The sequence below is a fragment of the Lissotriton helveticus genome, chromosome 9 (genome assembly GCF_964261635.1).
Source record: "Lissotriton helveticus chromosome 9, aLisHel1.1, whole genome shotgun sequence".
Taxonomy (NCBI): Eukaryota; Metazoa; Chordata; class Amphibia; order Caudata; family Salamandridae; genus Lissotriton; species Lissotriton helveticus.
In genome coordinates this window covers 1,190,848,075-1,190,867,813 of record NC_136070.1, presented here as the reverse complement: position 1 = coordinate 1,190,867,813, position 19,739 = coordinate 1,190,848,075, and the positions used below count along the sequence as shown (strand labels likewise).

At 42.9% G+C, this 19,739-nt stretch overlaps 1 protein-coding gene across 1 annotated transcript in view; it reads right to left on the bottom strand.

The window, feature by feature from the left end:
- LOC144782335 (contactin-4-like) overlaps window positions 1–19,739 on the bottom strand; it is a 964,244-nt gene that overhangs the window by 472,250 nt on the left and 472,255 nt on the right. The window contains exon 6 of the mRNA XM_078661655.1: window positions 8,915–9,090. Coding sequence (XP_078517781.1) covers window positions 8,915–9,090 — 176 coding nt within the window. The remainder of the gene's footprint in view (window positions 1–8,914; window positions 9,091–19,739) is intronic.

The window sequence follows — 19,739 nt, the reverse complement described above, 5'->3', positions numbered from 1 at the left end:
TCGGACCAGAAGGCATAAATAAACGTGCAACCAGTGCTCGTGGTTGATTGCACTAAACCAGTGTTTCCCAAACTGTGGTCCGTCCGTGACACATTCCCAGGGGGTCCTAGGCAACAGTTTTAAAAGCACAGACACGTTTGTTGTATAATTAGCAGCCTTACAGCAACAATAAAGTGTCAAGAGAATGCCAGTGATTAATGTACCTGCTGGAGGTGAGGAGAGTTTTGTTCAGTGGCAGCTTTGATTGAACTAATGTAGCACAGAGGGTTAATGTGCCTGCTGCAACAAACATGTATCATGCATTTTAAAAAGCAGTATTTTATGTGCATAGGTTCGTGGTTACTGCTTTTGTCACAGAAATTCTTTTGTTACTGTGCACTTCATAAGTGACAATCATAATCTAGCAGAGGGACCTATAAACTGTCATCAAAGAGCTGCTCTTTAAACATTTTATATACACACTGATTTACATGTATGATTCAATGGCTCTATATGTGTGAAATGTAAAGTGCTCTGACATCCTACAGTGGTATGAGAGAAGTGCCAGATGTACGATCTGTTTTTATATGCGCGAACGGGTTCGTGAACCCGTTTATGCATGCAAAAACTTATTGAGCCATGTACATAGCCTATTTCACGAGTCGCAATTTGTTTGAGACTCGCTAAATAGGTTTTGCAACTTGCTATTTGGAAGGGGCATTCCCTTCCAAATAGGGAGTCTCAAAACCATATACAAATGTTTTGCGGTCGCAAAACAGTCGCAATTACCACCTACTTCAAGTAGATGGTAATGCATTCGCAAATGGGAAGGGGTCCCCAGAGGACCCCTACCCCTGCCTGCCCTTAGAAAATGAAACGAAAACATTTCATTTTATTTTTTATTTTAAATGCATGGTAAACAGGCTGCATTTTTTTTTAAAACTGCTTTATTTAAAAGCAGTCCAAGACATGGTGGCGTGCAGAGCCCAGCAGGCCACCATCCCTGGGAGGACTGGTATTCCCAATGGGCTGGCAAATTGCGAGAGGCTCATTAATATTAATGAACCTCGCAATTTGCGACCCCATTGGGAATCCCAAACAGTGTTAAACACACTGTTGTACATTTCATTTAGCGACTTGCAATTTGCCACTCGCAATGTGTTGCCAATTGCGAGGCGCTAAATGAAATGGTCGTACATCTGGCCCCAAAATCCTTAGTACATTGAGTATTTGTTTTGTGTGCACACATGTGTATTTTTTCGAATTACTGTTTTAATTTTGAAATTTAACTCATACAAATTGCTTGGGGGTCCCCGGCTTCCAGTGGTGACTCAATGGGGGTCCTCAGGAGTCAAAAGTTTGGGAACCACTGCACTAAACCATAAGTTGGTGTAGCGTTGTCTGGTCATGCCCCCGTAATAAGAAAGACCCAACACCTCCAGGAGGTCCTACGCCCCCTAATACTCCTGTGCTACATCATCTTCCAAGCTGTCTTATGCCCCTTATTCTAATGTGCAGGGCTCAGTGGCTCACCAGCTTGGTTTGCACTTTAGAATACATGCACACCTTTTTGCTAAACCTTTTAATTTCTTCAACTCTCTCAAGAGTGTACTAGATGTGGAACCTTGTCAAATAGTATAATTATTGCACTTTGAGAAAAGAATGTTTAATCTAAATAGTTCAGTAATATTGATCATTATTTTTATGGAGGTCTTCTTTGGATAAGCTTTCTGTGTTTTAAGTATTCATGGAAATGTCCACATGAGGAGTTACGAGAACACACGTTTACACAAAGGGGACTCCAATAGGGTGTTATTTTCAGAACATCAGAGGTGCGAAAAATAAATCACCTGCATGTCTTTTTAATGAACACAATTCTGAAGATGGAGCTATTTAAAATTGGGTAATTAGCTGCTTCAGTTCCTGCATTCAATTTATGGCTCTAGGCTTGCAATTGCAAAAAAAGTTGAGCAACTGAATTTCTAGTCATTGGCTATTAATGTTATCTGTTCTCCAGCGCCTTGAGACCCTCACGGGTGAGTAGCGTGCTTTATAAACCCCTGATTGATTGATCTGTAAGCATCGAAGGAGGAGGCGGGCGCCATGTTTTTCGGTGTCATCTTTCATTGAAGTTGAACCACGCAAACCTCCTCACATAACTATGACGAGGAACGCGCGGAAGGGAAATGAACCAATTAGGTTAGTCTGACAAACAATATCACAGCTCCCAGCTCCCTGCCATGATAAGTGGGTAACAAGATCAGGCGTTTAGTAGACAGCCTATGAGAGCTGCTAGTTTGGCTAGCATAGTAATAAAGTCTGAATTGATAATGTCTTCAGGGGTGAGGCAGGGAACAAGCAGCTGTCAGACCGTATTTATTTTATGCGGAAGGAGGTACCATATCCCGCATAAAGCTCATTCTTAGAACGTGAACCTGTAAACCAACCATGAGACAATATTCACACAAAACACTCCTGTTAGACAGATATCAAACATGACTGCAGGATTTGCCTACAACAAGTTAATGCAAGGAACCAAGTAAAATATTCAAGAAACAGGAAGTATGCAAGTATCTGGAATCAAACAGGAGATGGTTTCAGGAATGGGCTATCCACAGGGAAGGCTCGGGCTCTTTGGACTTCTATAGAGGTCAGGAAAGGTCCGGGTCACTTCCTGTTTTTGAGCTGTTAGCTAAAGTGGCCTTCTAGCCTTAACAAAGGCTAGAAAATAACAAATGTCTACATTTGAGCCATCCATTGACCCTGAGGTCTAATTTAAATAGCTCACCAGCTCTATCGTTAATTTTAGGGTTAATTTTAGGAGATTCCAGCAGAAGAGACTCAGAGTAGAAATTGCCTCAAGGTCATGGCACTCAATTTGCATGTACTATTTTCTACTTGGACTAGTCTAAGTCTAGCCAAAGTACTGTAATTATGAAGACAAAACAGTCAAGATTCACGAGAAACCCTACAATCAGGAAGTATGCAAGTTTACGCTTGCATAATAAAAATAGGCTAAATATAGCAGGCGCTAACCTGTGGAAGGCTTGATCCAATACAACTACAAGTTCATTCAATCTAAATCCATAAGTAGGATCAGAGGATAGGACAATCTGAAAGTAACTGCAGGATAGACTCTTGCCCCCTGGCAGCTACCCACGTACGATAACCGCTAATTACAAATAACCCCACACCTATGTGCACCTAGAGGGAAGGGCTTAGAACATCATTCCAGTAGGAAGAGGTATTCCGGTTCCCCTGTTTGAGATGCTAGGAACTATGTTTTTCAAATGCATTGACTAGAACCAATTACATCCTCAGCCTATAGATCAGCAGTGCATTATTGGGTGAACATACCAAAACCATGGGTGACCAAGGCTATCCGTAAACCATGTAATCCATTGAACCAAACTAAAGAGATGCTTTATATTTCATGGCTCACAAAAGGTGTCCGCATCCAATGTAAAGATGCTCTCCTCTTCCTCATAGTGAATTTCTAATTGATTTGCAGGAATATTGATCTTTTGGGCACCATGTGACCAAGGGCTTGCAAATCTCCAAATGTCTATTAAATCCAAGAGATGTTCCTCATTAGCGTCCCAAATGTTTTTTTATTTATCTTTTAATGGCCTTCTGTAGCGATTAACTGTTTTTGGTTTATCTTAACATCTTTGTTTTCTCTAAATGCTAAATCCAATTATTTGATCTAACATTTTACTTATTTTCCTCAAACAACCAGATATTCTAAAAGTTACTCATAACCCATAACCATTTTACTCTGTATGTCTCTTAGCTGATTGACAGTTTTTCCTTTCATTTCACCTGTATGTATGTATATATATATATATATATATATATATATATATATATATATATATATATATATATGTATGCATATGGTAAAAGTTACATGGGTGCTGTCAGCTGAGTCTGGGAAGCTGTGTGTTTTGTTTGGTAGGGAAACACACAACTGAATTCAACAGTATCTCATTCAGTCAACAATTTGGGGTTGGTTTACATTTGCGAAATCCCTTAAAGCCTTGGGAATGAATGAGCCCTGGAACTCTACTGTTTGATTTGAATGTGCTGCAAACTAACACCAGGCACTGGCAAAGCCAATAGGTCTCACCCGGTTTCCTATTTGCTGTGCCAATGCCTTTGGTCGATGCTGTTCAGCATCGGGGAAAAGCAGAAAAAAAGGATGCGATTATGAGGAGAAAATGCAGCCCATGTCATCTTGCTGATGCTCTCATGATAGCATATGTGTGTGGCAATGTAATAAGACAGGCGGCATTTTCTCTTCTTTGAAATTTACTGATCAAAGGTAGTGGGCACGAAGTAGACTGGTAAATGTAAAAAATGTTTTAACAATTGTTAGCCCAAAAGCACCTGGTGCATTAGGGAGCGGCTTGGAGCAAATGGTAGCTGCCAGACCCTGCAAAAAAAAAAAAAAAATCTGAAGCGTTTGTTGCTTCAGAGGAGTGGGAGGGGGAAGCAACGGGCAGTGGGCAGAAAGCAAAGGGGAGTGGTTGGGAGGGTGAAACAGAGTGTAGGTGGTAGAGTAGAAGCAATGGGAAGAAGAAAGGAGTGTGAAGCTGTGTAGAGCTGCAGGGCGGACAGCAGCAAACTAGGGAGGAGAGCAAACAGGAGAATGAGCAGCATAAATAGAAAAAGTACTTCCCTAAAAGTGAGCTGTGGACTGCTACAAGTCAGCCAGTTAAAAAGGTGGTTAACAGATTAGCTTGATACTGGTTATTGGTGGTATTCACACGTCTGGCATGGCTCACGGGTGGGGGGGATGGATGCGGGGGAGGGGAGGGTCGTGCGGGTTGGGGGTCACGGAGGAGGACCTGCAGGGGGGCTTTAATTAAAATAATAATAATTTATACTTACCTTGAGGCCAGGTCCCGCATTTTCTCAGCTCCTGCTCTCCTGCCCTCCTGCCTCCGACAGGAACAGGAACCAGGCAGGCAGGCTCCCTCCCCTAAGTCAATCACAGTGCTGCAAGCAGCGTTGTGATTGGTCGGAATGGGGCCCAGCCAGGGGCTTATGGGGTGGGAATGTTCTCCATGCGGGCCGCACGGAGAAGGGAAAAGTGCGCATGACTGGATTGGGCAGCCCGAGAGGGCCAACCAAACATTCTTTGTGCTCTAAGGAGTGGACACACCACTTCTCCCTGATCGGAGAGCAGAGCAGCCCCACCCACCCACCGTAATGCAAACATACAACGGTAATAACTCAAAGTTATTACCATTTTATGTTTCTGCTTCTCGCACTCCAAGAAAGCAGTAGGGTGACGCTCCTCCACCATAGAGGAGGAGCCGCCCCTGCTTGGTAGCCCACAATAGATCTTTTGCAACGAGACAGATAGTTCTGTCTGGTAGGAAAGACCTATAAAGGATGGGGGTTAACTGGCCACCATTTAGGAAAAGCTAAATTGTCTTTGCTCCATTTCTTTTTGCTGCAGACAATGCTGTTTGACAGTAACAAAAGCAAAACTTGCACTTGTGTGCAATAAACATTGATTTTTGCTGCTGCTAAAAGCTTAGACCGACACTGAAACAATGGAGGAAAATCACACACAACAGACAAAATACAAACATTGACTTTTGATTTGTGTAAAACATACTGAGGACTACAACAAACCAATGCTACAAAATAGCACGGTATTAGCAAATATGCAACACGTCTCTAAGCAGCTCATTGTTGTGAACTAACACAGAGCACAAGAAAAGGAGCAACACAGACATTTTATGTAAAAAGCTTGAACTTCGTGCATGGGCCTGTCTACCTAAAACAACAGCCTTCCCAACTAGCTAAAAAGAATTACTTGGTGGGAAGAAAGTATTTTTTTCAAAGAAGTAGGACTTGCTTTAAGGCACAGAGCTTCAGGCAGTGCTCCAGGTACCGTTTGTGCTTGCCCCAAGGCACAAAATAAGAACAGAAGACTTGTTTTAGATGCTTCTGGGAGTATGAGGCTTTTCAGTTTCACAGAAACAAACTGAAGACTTTAGAAAGAAACTGAGCACCTTTCCCCTTTCTAGACTTAAACAATCACAAAAGTTAGCACTAGATCTAATTTCATGAGACAGCAAGCTTGGTGGTAAGAAAGAAATGTAACACCCTGTGTTCTCTTCGCATAGTTTTCGATACCAGAACTTTTTAAATCAACTTCTATTGCACAGAAGCTCACATATGTCTCCTCAGAAAGAAAATAAATGAACACCCATGGATAGATTTACTAACATTTTGCAGAGGGTTTGCGTCACAAAGTGTTTTTTCCAGTGCTAAACTTGCCTGAAACTAATGGATATAAGAGAAAGTTGGAAAACCTATATACCCTTGCATGCTTGGGTGATCAATAGTTTAGAAGGTAAGGGTGCCTACAAGGGATTTTCTAACGTACAATCAGTTTTAGCATTCAATATACAAATAATAATGACAAGCTCTATTTAGTCCCTTGCATTAAATCATTCAAAAATGCAATTGACTCATTTGTACTTGAACCAATCTGTTACATGAACAAAACAATTTAAAATGAAAATAGGTGTAATTGTCGACGTTTCGGTCTAAATTGTAGACATCAGCTAGACCATCTTCAAGACATGAAATTCAAGTGTTGGATGAAGAACATGTTTCAAAGGACACAGGACAGCGGTACGTCCTTTGAAGCCAGGCCCGTACATTTTCTAGACGCAAGCTAGATCCTGACATACCGTAGCCAGTTAAGGAAACCAGCAGGTTCATTATTAATTCTTCTTGCCTGCATGTCCTATTCTTAAAGCAGTGGGTGCTAATCAACAGCCCCTTCGTCGTTCTCTAACCAGTTAATCTTAATGGATTTAACTACAACCTGAATCAGTTCATATAACTCCTTAAGGGTCATCCAACACTTGAATTTTACGTCCTGAAAATGGTCTAGCCGATGTCTACAATTTAGACCGAAACTTTGACAATTACACCTACATTCATCTTAAATTGTTTTGTTTACAGATCTGATTTCTGTTTAATCACTCACATTTTCTTGTTCTATATATTATTTTGGAAAGAGGTGTCCACAATAGTTACAAAGAGGTGCTTGTAACATCAAAATATCTGGAAACCTCAGTTGCTATGTATTATTTTACTTAAATATTCTTCTTTGTACCCCTTCAAAAGAAAAATTCACTATAAATTCAATTGTTTTTAAACATTTACACCTGTGCAAGAATTTGTTTGAAACAGATTGGTTCAAGTACAAATGAGTCAATTGAATTTTTGAATGATTTAATGCAAGGTACTGAATAGTGCTTTTCATCATTATTTGTATATTGAATGCTAAAACTGTGTGTACATTAGAAAATCCCTCGAAGGCACACTTACATGCTGAAACTAATGGAAGCACTGCATTCCATTACTTTGCATCAATGGAGTGTTCCATGGGTTGTACATAGGTCCCAGGTTTTTTTTATGGAAGACCCTATGTACTAACATTGGCAGACAGGGCTTTCCACTACAAATAATGCAGGAGTTAAAAAGGTGAAATGTTTTTATTTTGCCAGGCTTCTTTGACTTTTTACGTGTGCTGCATTGTACAGAACACATCCAAAGTGAAAAAAGTTTTAAAGTTTGTCTAAGCATAGTATTTTGTACTGTAAGGTCACACTTCTGATACAAAAAATGCAATAAATCACAACAGACATCTGTGTATTGTGCATGGTGCATGGTGCATGGTGCAGCCTGCCGGAGCACCAGCACTAGGGAAGAGAACAGGAGTACCATATCTTAGTATGGAGCTGTCTTGCTCTCTCCCTCGTAGCGCAGCAACCACATTGAGTGACAGCTTTGTAAATCTGGCCTCAGAGGTCTGTTCTCAGTTTTTAGATCCCATAGCTCTATTATTAAACTGTTATTGAACAAGAAACCACTCATGACCCTAAGGAAGAAATTGAACGCCCATTTTTCTCATCTCAGACGTTCAGATCTCATAGCACTTCTTACAATCAAATCCCATTGCACAAGAGACCACAGATGGCTCTCAGAAAGAAACTGAACAATTCTATTTCTCAACTCAGAATTTCAGATCCCCCATCTCTTGAAATCAACACATTTTGCGTGAGACGCCACTCAAGACCTTCAGAATGAATGTGAACACTTTTGCTTTTTATCTCACACTTTCAGATTTCAAAGAGCTTAAAATCAAGCCCTGCTGCACAAGAGGACACAGAAGGCTCTATAAAAATGGAAGACCCCAATACATTTTCTTCTCACTTTTTAGATGATATAGCGCTTAGAAACAACTCCCATGGCACAAACGTGCACTCAAAGCTCATAAGAAATTTCACACACCCTTGTTCTCATCTGAGACACAGAGGGGCATATTTACGAGGCCCGTGCGCCTCTTTTGCATCTCTTTTCCCATGTTAAAAATGACGCACAAGTGGGGCAATCCCCTTGTAAATAAGCCTCATATCGCTTAAAAAACACGCCAACTGCACCTGAGCCTGTCCCTGGAGCACTACACATATGTGTGCTCTCCCAAAGAGTTTCAGCACTTCTTATTTTTTCAGCCAATCACATTCAGTGTCACATATAGGAGAAGTAATGCTTTTTCTAACATATTGTTACAGTTCCCATTTCGAGTGGGTGACAGGAATGACATCTGAGACGGAGAGAACTGTAATTGCTGCTTTCTGACCATTTGACTCTCGCTGACTCAAGCGCCTGCCGCACTCACCTCGCGGCGCTGCCACTGCCTCGCGCTCTATAAAAAGGCGTCATGGACGTCATCACGGGCAGGACCTCATTCCACCTGGCACTGAGGTCAGGTGGTGCTGAATTAATCCATTGACACGTAATCTGCAGTCTGGTGGCCTGCAGCCCCTGCGGCCGCAAAGCCCATTGTCAGCACATTTACAGACATATGCTTCAAACATCAGGCACAGGGACTACTCACAGGCGAACTGCAGCTTGGCTTCCCTGCTCACAATGGTCCCCAAGCTGTTGCTTGCGATGCACTGGTAGGTGCCGGTGTCCTGCGTCTTGTTGGGGTTCATGATGACCAGACCTCCATCGTCTTGGACATAGCGACCATCCGCAGTTGGATCCACCTCAAATCCATTGAGTTTCCACCTGATGGACAAAAGTGAAATCTGTCAAAGCATCCACGTGTGATCTTGGGCAAATGCTTTCATATCATAAACCTAACCCCACATGTTTGTAGAAAGCTCACATGAGGTCTCTTCGCACTATTGACAGATGACATGAGGCTTATTTACAAGCCCCTTGTGCCGCCGATGTGTCACTTTTGTGCCATGGGTGTTGCTGTGGGTGTTCCCACGCAGCACCCCTGGCTTCTGCCCCATTTCCAGATGTAGGAGAAATTGTACACCTGGAAATGCATCAGAAGGCTACATCTCCCAATGGGAGGCGTAGGGAGGCGCAACGAGGAAAAATGTTTTCATTTTTCCCCTTTGTTTTTCTCTTTCTATGCATGCTGCATTCTGCGGCACACATAGGAAGAGGAAAACCCCTCTTGTGATTGTTTCTGTGCAGGAAGGAGTCCCTTCCTGCACAAAAATAATCATCCCCATGACGCAGGCACCCTTCTACCATGGTGCAAGGGTGCCTGCGTGGGCGCATGGCAGCCCAATGTGCACCAGCACAGGGGAGGGAAAAGGGATTTGTCGTATCATTGAAGATATGATGCATCAATTTGCTTTGCAAATAAAACAGCGCGGCGCAGCATAATGGCTTGCGGCACCACGCTGCGTTATTTTCTTGTAAAAAAGGCCCTATATGTTTATTGTTACCCGACTCAAGTAGGTTTGCAGGAGACACCATCATTCAAGAAAAGGAAACATGGCCATGCATGATTTACAGGCTTCTGTCCTAAGGGTGTATGTTAGATGTGTGTCTGGCTGAGGAGGAGCAAGACTATGCATGGTCAACTTCTTTATTCAAAGGCTACTTTGTAGTGACTTGGCATGAGTAAGTAAGTTTGTCTATTTATATAGCATGGCTTATCACCCATGAGGGTATCCAGGCGCTGTCCATGGGCACGGGGAGATTAAGTGATTGGCCCAGAATCATAGTATGTTGCACTGACGCTGAAGCTCAAACCCAGATCCCCGGCTAGTGAGTCGGCAGCTCTGGCTGCTGCGCCACATCTCCCCCCCATGACTTTTCGTGAATGGGCTGAGTGAATATGCTGTAGATGGCGAGCGTGGGTGGCAGGCCCAGGGTGTGGGCCTTCATTCTAAAGTCATGGTACAGGGCAAAAGGGTATATCCAAACTCTTGCACCGGGCTGGTGCAGGCAGCTTCGGACCCTCCTCAAATATTAGAGCAGTCATGTGATCCCTCACTCCCCCTCAAAAGCTGGGGCAGCATTCCTTCACAAGGCATGGAGAGACTCTCAGGATGTTCAGTTTAACAGGTACAGCCTATCATAATAAGTGCCTAGGGCACAAGGGCTTAATTTGTCAATTACGATGTGCAAATGCCCAAGGTATCTTTCAGGAGGTCACTGCAACATACACCACCCGCTGCCCCACAAGCGCTGCCAAATGCCAGTCCCAACACCACCTGCCAACCATCACACTGCCATAAATATAACAATTTGGGCTTTTCCAGGTCCCCCAATGAGGTAAGAATGGCCTTGGCACTCTGTGATTATTTTTTAATGTACATTAAATTGCTAAACACCCTGATGATGTGCTCTGGTCAAAACTAGCCAGCGCCAGCATGCAGTGAACTGTCATAAAAACCGCTAGAGCTAAGAAAAAAGTGCCTGTGCTGAGCACCAGCAAACACCATCACAAATTAAGCATGGGGTCAGGCAGCACTGGATTATCCAACAGCTATACTATGTTAGCCTTCTGTACTATGTGTGCGCCGCCACACAGCAACGCACTGCACATTTTCTGTAATATGACACCAGACAGCTAACAGAAGACTTAAGAAAAAATTAGACACCATGATTGGTTTTCAATAAGAACTTTAACAAGCTCATTTAAATGTGGCTGTGGACGATGGGCTGCCCAGAGTAAAACGTATGGAAGGTACATGAATTCTGTGCTCCTGGTCACCTCGTTCCCTTTCTCTTGCGTGTACCAAATATGATTACCCAATACTTTGATATAGGTATTGCTTTTCCACCGTATACATAAGTCTTTGACACGTTTCTGCTCTGTGGGTAACATGGTTTGACTTTTTTCTGCCCTGTACACTGATGCAGATGGGAAACTGCATGGACCTGTTAAAACTGACAAATAATATATATTTGGGAGTGTTAGCAGGCAGAAATGTTAGAAAGATTCATGCAAACAAGCCCTGTTGTAACGTCTTTTCCATGTGTTTCTGTAATAACATCTTAAAAACTTAAAAGAATGACAAAGAAATTTAAAATAATTTTTTCTACAATATATTAGAGTGGCAACGCTCTGAAAAGTGAAAGAAAACATTTAGACTGCGACTGGCAAGAAATCCTTATGTTAACTGATGAACTGCCAATAAAAGGATGGTAGATCAGAATATCGAGAGACAGATTTGGTGAAACAAAAATATTTTGAACTACATATCGAGTACAAAAATCTAAGTTAAGTGTAGATTGGTAAATATAGATTTACGATTCTTAACTCTAAATCCACTGACCTTAAAGATATGTCTTCAAAGTACATATGTGTGGAGTTAAGTATAGTAAATTTAGATCTACCTCTCTATAGTTTCCTTCACACTATTTTTGTACCTGCTCTTTAGGCCATGGCATTTTTTCTCACGATGTTCTGCCCATGGTATTCTGGCCGAAAACCCAATTGGTTGACGAAGAAATGTAAACTGGAGGTTAAACGATGCAGCTGTATAAAGTATGATTAATATTTCCTGATTTTACTTTATAAATTGATGGATCCACCAACATAAAATAATGTGATCTATAATTGGGAATATTATTTAAACCAATAATTAGCACCATGCAACTCTGGGCAATAGCTCGCTTAATCTTCCCAACGCCCCCCAGCGCCGAGATACCCCTTCGGGGGTGATTCGCGCGCTATACAAGTACTGGATTTATTAATTTTATCATTATTCTTAGTGGGAAGCAAAGATTTAAAATTGCAAGTGATCAAGTGAGCGTGTGTTGTGCTCTCATTTGAAGAGGCTGTGGTTCCCAAACAGGTACTTTTGACATTCTTCAAGGTGGATATGTTAGGAGTGCCTTGTTCTGTGCAGACTGGAATCAGACAGCAGTCTGGGCCACAGCACCATGGCTTCCCCAGGGAGGCCCTTTCAGCCTAAGGTCAATGAATATCTGTGAGATATGGGAGACTAAGGGGGGACGTCGCCACACTCTGCAGGGAGACCCCATTTTTTGTGTTACGCCAGTGGGCTTCCCTACACTTCGACTGCACATGGCCAAAGTATGTAAAGGAATTAAATCAAACCAGGGACATCCTTAGGGATCAGGGAAGGTGATAAGGTCATTAAGAACAATATGTAAAGCTTCCATTAATACAAGACAGCCAAGACAGAAAGAGTCAAGAAATTATACTTGAAGAATTGGTAAAACAAAATGGCGTCAAACCACAAGAGACTGCACAAAGGGAACAGAAACCAAATCAAGGCATTACATCTCATTTGTAGTTTGTTAATTTTTATACTGTTTAATCCCTTGGCTATTGCTAGCAATGGGGCAGTGGGCAGAGGGGATGAGGTTGAGAATTTGGGATGTTATTTGTTGGAATGATGAGCAAATGATGGCGGTGCAGATCAGTCCGGTGGTTGGTCAGCACCTCTCCTTCCCTCTCTGTTCCTCAGGAGGACTTTGTAAGCCGGTGGAGGATGGATTTTGGGAGACCTGATGAGTGTGGAGAAGTGTGGCTCAATGGTTAGAGCGGCAGACCCTGATGCAGAGGTCAAACCTGGGACCAGGGTTCAATTCCCCGCCTCGGCGGGTCTTGGGCTCAAAAATTCCATGGACCTGATAATTCTCGCCTCGGTGCCTATTCCAATCATGGAGTCCCACTCTGCAACTCTGGGCAATAGCTTGCCTAATCTCCACAACGGCCCCCACAACGCTAAGGATGCCTGGCCTCCACCTTGGGGGTGCCCAGGAGTCGACACCTCACAGGGAAAGCCAGGATGGGTTCCACAGCGGTATTCGTACAAGCGCCTTGAGACCCTTGCGGGTGAGTAGTGCGCTATACAAGTATCAATTTAAATTTTATCAATTTACATTTACAGCCAACTACAAGCCATGCCTCAGTGATGCAAGCTATGTGCCAGTTGGCATCTGACAGTAGGCTGCTGGTCTTTAATGTGCGCTGCAGGGCTGACCGTGCAGGCCATACAAACAAAGTTTCTTGTCCAAAATCATTTTATCCTCTGTCGATGCGGTAAAGAAAACTAATGAGAACAAATCTTCAATGGCATCAAAGAGCTTGAGTGGAGGGAAGCAATAGGAGAAAGATGTCTGCCAGTTCAATTGTACAACCTGTGCAGGGTGCCAGACAGACCAGCTTGAGTGAACACCACAACAGAAAACACAAGAGGGAAAGGGACTGCCAGCAGAGAAAAATATCAGTAATAAAACCAGCTCCCGAAGATGCAGTACAATGCTAAAATCTATTTCCCAATTTGTTCGCTCAAAATGAACCTGAAGATACTTAAACCGGATGCAGGCTCACCGGTTTAAGATTGTAATACCTAAAACGTACACAAATTTCAAGCGGTTTTCAACCCTGAAAGTCCATACAGATCCCATGGGGTTGCTCGCACATCTAACATGGCAGGTTAACTATCATGTGGATTGGAAAAAAGTCTTCTGAAAACATGCTGAGATGTTATTTAATCATGCTTATCAGTATTTGTTCAAGGCTATAGGAAACCAAGACACGGTTTCAAAATCCATCAAAAGAGTCCAGCTGTTGTTCAATGGGCCCATCAGTGTAATACTTTGCCAGGATCAGTGGTGGCTCCTCTGCTATGGCGAAGGAGAGTCGCCCCCCCTTGCCAACCCCAAAACGTGAAAAATAAAACAAAAAAATAGGTTTATTATCGTTTTATGTTTTAGGTTCTGAAGGCTGGCTGAGTCTTGGAGGCGGGGCCATCGCGAGGGGCGTGACAGAGGGAGTGGTTGCACTGTGATCGGTGAGCATGTCAATTTGGCAGAAATTGTAAGGCCGGCCAAACCGACATGCTCACTGAGCTGTCTCTAAACCAGCTGTGTTGCTTGGTTGGAGACAGCAAAGCACAGACTCCAAAGCACAGCCTCCCAGTCTCTCTAGCAGCCAAATTCACAGATCTCAGGCCAATCCTGACACTGCTTTCAAACATGAGAGCAGCATCACGATTGGCCACAGGGGAGCCTAGAAGCCTGCGCTGCAGCAAGGACACGGAGAAGAGCGGTGAGCCTTTGGTAAGTTATTTTTCCATATTTTATTTTTTTAATATTTCCTTGTCTATTTTTCTCCTCCCCTGCCACCTATCTGTCATCACCCCCACCACACCACACCCCACCCAGCCACTGTACCCGCACAGCAGCCGTTACTGGCCAGGATTCTATTGCAGTGGCTGTCTTCAAGCAATGTCGAGACCGACACGGGTAACTTTTCTCAGAAGCTTCCTAAAGCACATGAGCTGAGCAGCACCATATTGATCTGAAAAGCATCACTTTTGTTTACATTATAAAGGAAACGGAAGAGAAAACAATGTTGCTTTGTCAACGACAGCAACATTGTTTCACCAGTCATCTTGCCCCTACTCTTTGCCCTAACATATAGCCTGCATTGCGTGCTATAAAGTTTAAAAATGAATAACAGGCAGACTTGTGTTAGGGGAGTTACATCAATGTTTAAATCAATGTTTGATGCTGATGCTACCATGATGGTGCAGTGGAATCCAGATGTGGTAGTGAAAGCCTCTGGGAAACAATACAGGAGTTGTTTGATTTTACTACACATCCCAAGATGCTCCTGCTAAAAGACTTAAACATTGAGAAATACACTGATAAAAGAAAGTAAGGTGTCTTGGAAGCCAATATAACACAGGTGTAGAAGATGTGACCTTTCGGCTTGAGCGGTCGACCTCGACGCTGCGCAACCGGGTTTGAGTCTCGGCAGGGACGCTCATCCTATGATTCTGGGCAAATCACTACATTTGCCCGTGCCTAAATGTATGTGTCCGTCTGTAAAGCAACTGGTACTCATGTAAAGCGCTCTGACACCTTTGGGTAAAGTTTGCGCAATATAAAACTGAGGGGAAAATAAAGATATGCTTGAATGGCAGGTTTACCCATTATGGGAAATCCAAGTGAACAAACATTGCTACTAGCAAGTTACAAAAGTCCATGTGGTGGCAATTAGTTTAAGATGATGGCTAAGGTCCAAAAATAAGCTGTTTTCAGAATAGAATGGATGCCAACATCATAGAAGATCCTAGTAATTGTTGTTCAGGGTAATAAAGTCAATGCTCGATCAATAATGTTCAAAGCTAGCTAATGGGGAACAGTAGAATGAGGACTTTGCTTGTTGGGAGCAGGGTGTCATAGCCTCCATGACAGGGAGACATATTTCTTAGCACACTAGTTCCATGATGGCAACCTCTAGCGAATAGCTAAAAAGTCTGATGATTCATTAAGGAAGTCAAAAGCAAGCAATTACACTCCATTGTGGTAGAGTCAGAGTGCCAGGGTGGGGCCTTACAAGTCTCCCCAGTAGAAGCACACAAGAGGGTAAGATACTAAGATGGAAAAGAGCAGATAGATTCCTCAAACCAAAAGCACAGGATGCATCAATGTGGGGATCAACAGTCTAAAAGGTAGTACTATGTTGCCCTAAAATGAGTGGGTTCCAAAGCACTATGTCGTCTGGGAACGTCAGCAAGACCTGATTTCCGGGTGCCAGCAGATCCACAAATACAGGATTTAAGGGTGTTAGGGGAAGGTAGGGTGGTACCCAATGGGCTAATTACCCCTGGTGTCACTACGCCCCCTATATAACCACTTCCTCTGAGGAGTGGGCATAACCCTGTCGCAAAATTCCTTATTTTTCCATCACAAGGTTGGCAGACTCTAAAATTTGGTACACACAAATTGCACAAAGAGGTACAGAGAAATAGCATACAATATGTGCAACACAAAGACACAAATTAATGTTAGAAAGTTGACTTCTTGAAAAAATCTTTCTTTATTCTTCATTCATGCAGCCAACGCGTTTCACCCATACGGGCTTCATCAGGGCTATTTGTAAGAAGATCAAACAGCCACGTCTTGGCTAGTTGATAGAGCGTAATCTCGAGTTTCTTCTTCTCAAGAAAAGGTCCTTTCTTAGTCTAATGTACTATTTCAAATGGTCCGTCGTATCGGATCCCGTGTTCATATCTCCCAAAGGTCAAAAACAAAGGAGGAGAAGAAAGCAGAACTCTACCATCAGCGAGTTCAGGATTATATGTAGGTCTCAGTCCGAGCGGCCATCCGGGATGTGATAATCTCTTCCAGCAATCAAAAAAAGCTGTTTTTTCGATTATCACATCCCGTATTGTGAGCTATTTCTCTGTGCCTCTTTGTGCAATTTGTGTGTATAATTTCGATTTAAGTTCCTGGGCAGTGAACTTACAAAGGTGGGCACAAGCCAGACTGCACTACGAAGTAATTTAAAAGTGATTTAATAACAAGTGCGGTTATAATTATTTCCCTCACTGCCTCTGTTTGTTCGTGACTCTAAAATGTGGTGTTCACATCAGTTCGCCAAACTTAGGGTTGGAACTAGACTGAGGTCGAAACACACTTCTCTCACTACTGATTTTCCCGCCTGTCCAGGTGCCATACTGGCCCTGGTCAAGTGGAGGTTGGCATCTTCTCCTGTGAGGGGAGCCACATTTGCATACTGAAGGCAGTGGGCTCTTTGCAGCTCCCTTACTTGGACTGCTACTTTGCAGGTCATCCTGTGGGAGAGGGTGTAAACACCCCCTGCCTGAGCAGGCTTTGGTCCCTACCTCCTGAGAGCAAAGGCCCTCACCCCTGGAGGTCAGGTGCTCGTCTGTGGTGGCAGGCTGGCTAGGACCAGTCAGTGAGCACACTAGTAGTTGGTAAGTTTTCAGGGGGCACCTCTAAGGTGCCTCTTGTGTGTGGGTAATACATAATTCATCACTGGAATCAGTGTGGGCTTATTAATGCAAGAAGTTTGATACCCAAAATTTCTGTTTTCAGTGAAGCCATCATGTAGCTGTGGAACTCGTTTTCACCAGTGTCCAGCACATGTACTTAAAATAGCTTCGCTGGTTACTTGTACTTGAAGCAATTGAACTGACCACAACATGGAGCATATCTGCTCATGCAGATATGTCCATAACTAATATAATGCACATCTGCCTTAGGGCTGTAAGGTCTGCTGTAGGGGTGACTTATCTATACTGCAAGCAGTGACTGCAGGCATGGCACACAGGACTGTGCCATGTCGTGTTTTCACTTTTGTTTGCACCACAACACGCAGCCTGCAGTGACAGTCTGTATGTGTTTGATGAGGGGTGGCCCAACACATGCTGCAGCCGTTAGTGTCCCTCTTTAACCTCCTTAACCTCGGTACTAGGGGTGCTGCTTACTAGGGACTTACAGGGAGCGTTAAAGGTTTTGCCAATTGGGGAAACAATTGTACAGTTTTAGGAAAGTGATCTGGCATTGGGGACCCTTTTAGCAGGAACCCAGTGCACTTCTAGTCGTCGACTACCAGGCACAAAATGTGGGTGACCATATCAAAAAGGGACACTACAATTTTCAATATAGCTTGCACACTAAAAAGGGATAGGTCTGGTTCATTATTTGTGGCGTCTATGAACCAAGCATAGCTATTTTTGGTCCTGAAAATATCTGTTTTTTTTTAATATCGCTGGGCGTTTAGGATGCCCTAAATTGCCACACACTGCTGGAAAGGATTTGCAATTTTGCTCATTACATTGGCAAATGCCCGATGTAGGCTCCGTTAATTGGGTCATGTCTACAGAATGGCTAAGAAAGTGAAGTGTATTTTTCAATACTGAATCGCCTACAGATCTGTTCTACTGAGGTTTCCAGGTCTGTTTCTGTATACAAACAGTGGCCACTTGCTCTGAATTTGCTCATTATTTTCTGTGTACTGCTTTTGTTTTATTTTTCTTATTAGTTATCATGCAAGACTGATTTGCAGCGACACATCATTGCTGAATTGCAGCCTTTCACCACTCACCCATTAATTATCACTGAGCATAAGCCCATCGCTCACTCACCCATCCATGTACTAGGTCAATCACCCAACCATTAGCTGATTCCCACACTCAACTATTCACTTTATCACACTGACACATAATTAAACTACCCAATCAATGAAGAGACGCCTTCACTTAGAAAACAACCAGATCCATTTTCTTTGATAGTGTTTGTTACCCTTGCACTGACATTTACAGAGCTTTATCCCTACGGGCATGGTGCCCTACTCAAGCCACAGTAGAAGCAAATCTTCTAATTTCATGTGTTGGGCCAAGGTTTCCCATCATTTGTCCATCAAACAGTGACCAATTTTCTAATTTATATTCATTATACCCAAATTTTAATGGAAATGTATCTCATGTGGATATCCTGAAAATTAGCATTGTTCCAGCGCTCGTGGGCCAACAAAGAGCACTCATACTGTAGGATGCAATAAGCGCTTTAGTTTCACATTCAATAAAATGGCACCAGCTTCACTCAAAATGTGCGCACACATCACCGTAACCACATCAGATCCCAGGTAATGACTAGCTGTATGACCGAGCGCGTTGTCTCCCACCCTACAGTTTACCTCTTAGTGATGGAGCGCTGGGGCTTACATGTCAATATTCTGCAGAGTACAGAAAACAGAACTGATTATTGCTTTACAAAACCTTCCATCATTCCACAGAGCGGTAAAATCTTGGGCGGGGGGTGGGAGGCGCCTATTGACTCTCTGCCACTCATCCTCCCACTTCTTCCATCACTGTGTCTTGAGCACTCAGATCCTCAGCCTTTCAATTTCCCTTAATATTTTAATCAGAGATAGTGAACAAGGAATATATGTAGCACCACCTATAAAGCAGGAACACAGATAGGAAGCAACAGCACCCTGAAGAGGGAGCGAGAATCTTCGAGGATTCAGGATTGATCAAGAGACAGACAGAACATGTAAAATTCAATTTACACCTCTTGGTGGTTTGATCTTTGAATGCAAATATACCAAAAACTCGATTTGTACTTGTTTATCTTTTTACTAACTTATTCTATTAAACCAATATGGAGCAATATTTCATGGGTGTAAATCTACTCGACTGGCGGCGAGTAGGTGTTCCTGGCCGGGGTAATTCTGGAGACTTTGCGTGCACCCACGAAGGAATAATTTTTTCTCAACCCATTCCCACCCTATATAGTTATTTGAGTCTGAGACACAAATTGATCAATTTTCGGGGTAGGAATTGGAAGCTTGCAAATTCGGTGGGTGCTTGGAAGAAGGAGTTTAATCAAATGGAAGAAACATTTGCAACTTTGAAAAAAGATGAAAAAGGTAAATACGTGCATTTATATTTTTGGGGGGATTTTGGCACGAGAAATTTGCTTACACAATAAAATAACTGATGAGTCATCCATCCGGGAGCATGCATAATAAAACTGTGTCTATGGTGCTTACTGGAAGTACTCCTGGAAACCTTTGTTCGAGAAATTTGTAACTCTACATCCAAAGGAAGGTATAATTCATAGATACTTTCATTAGATGTATCATGGGAAGAGATAAGGCTTGGAGG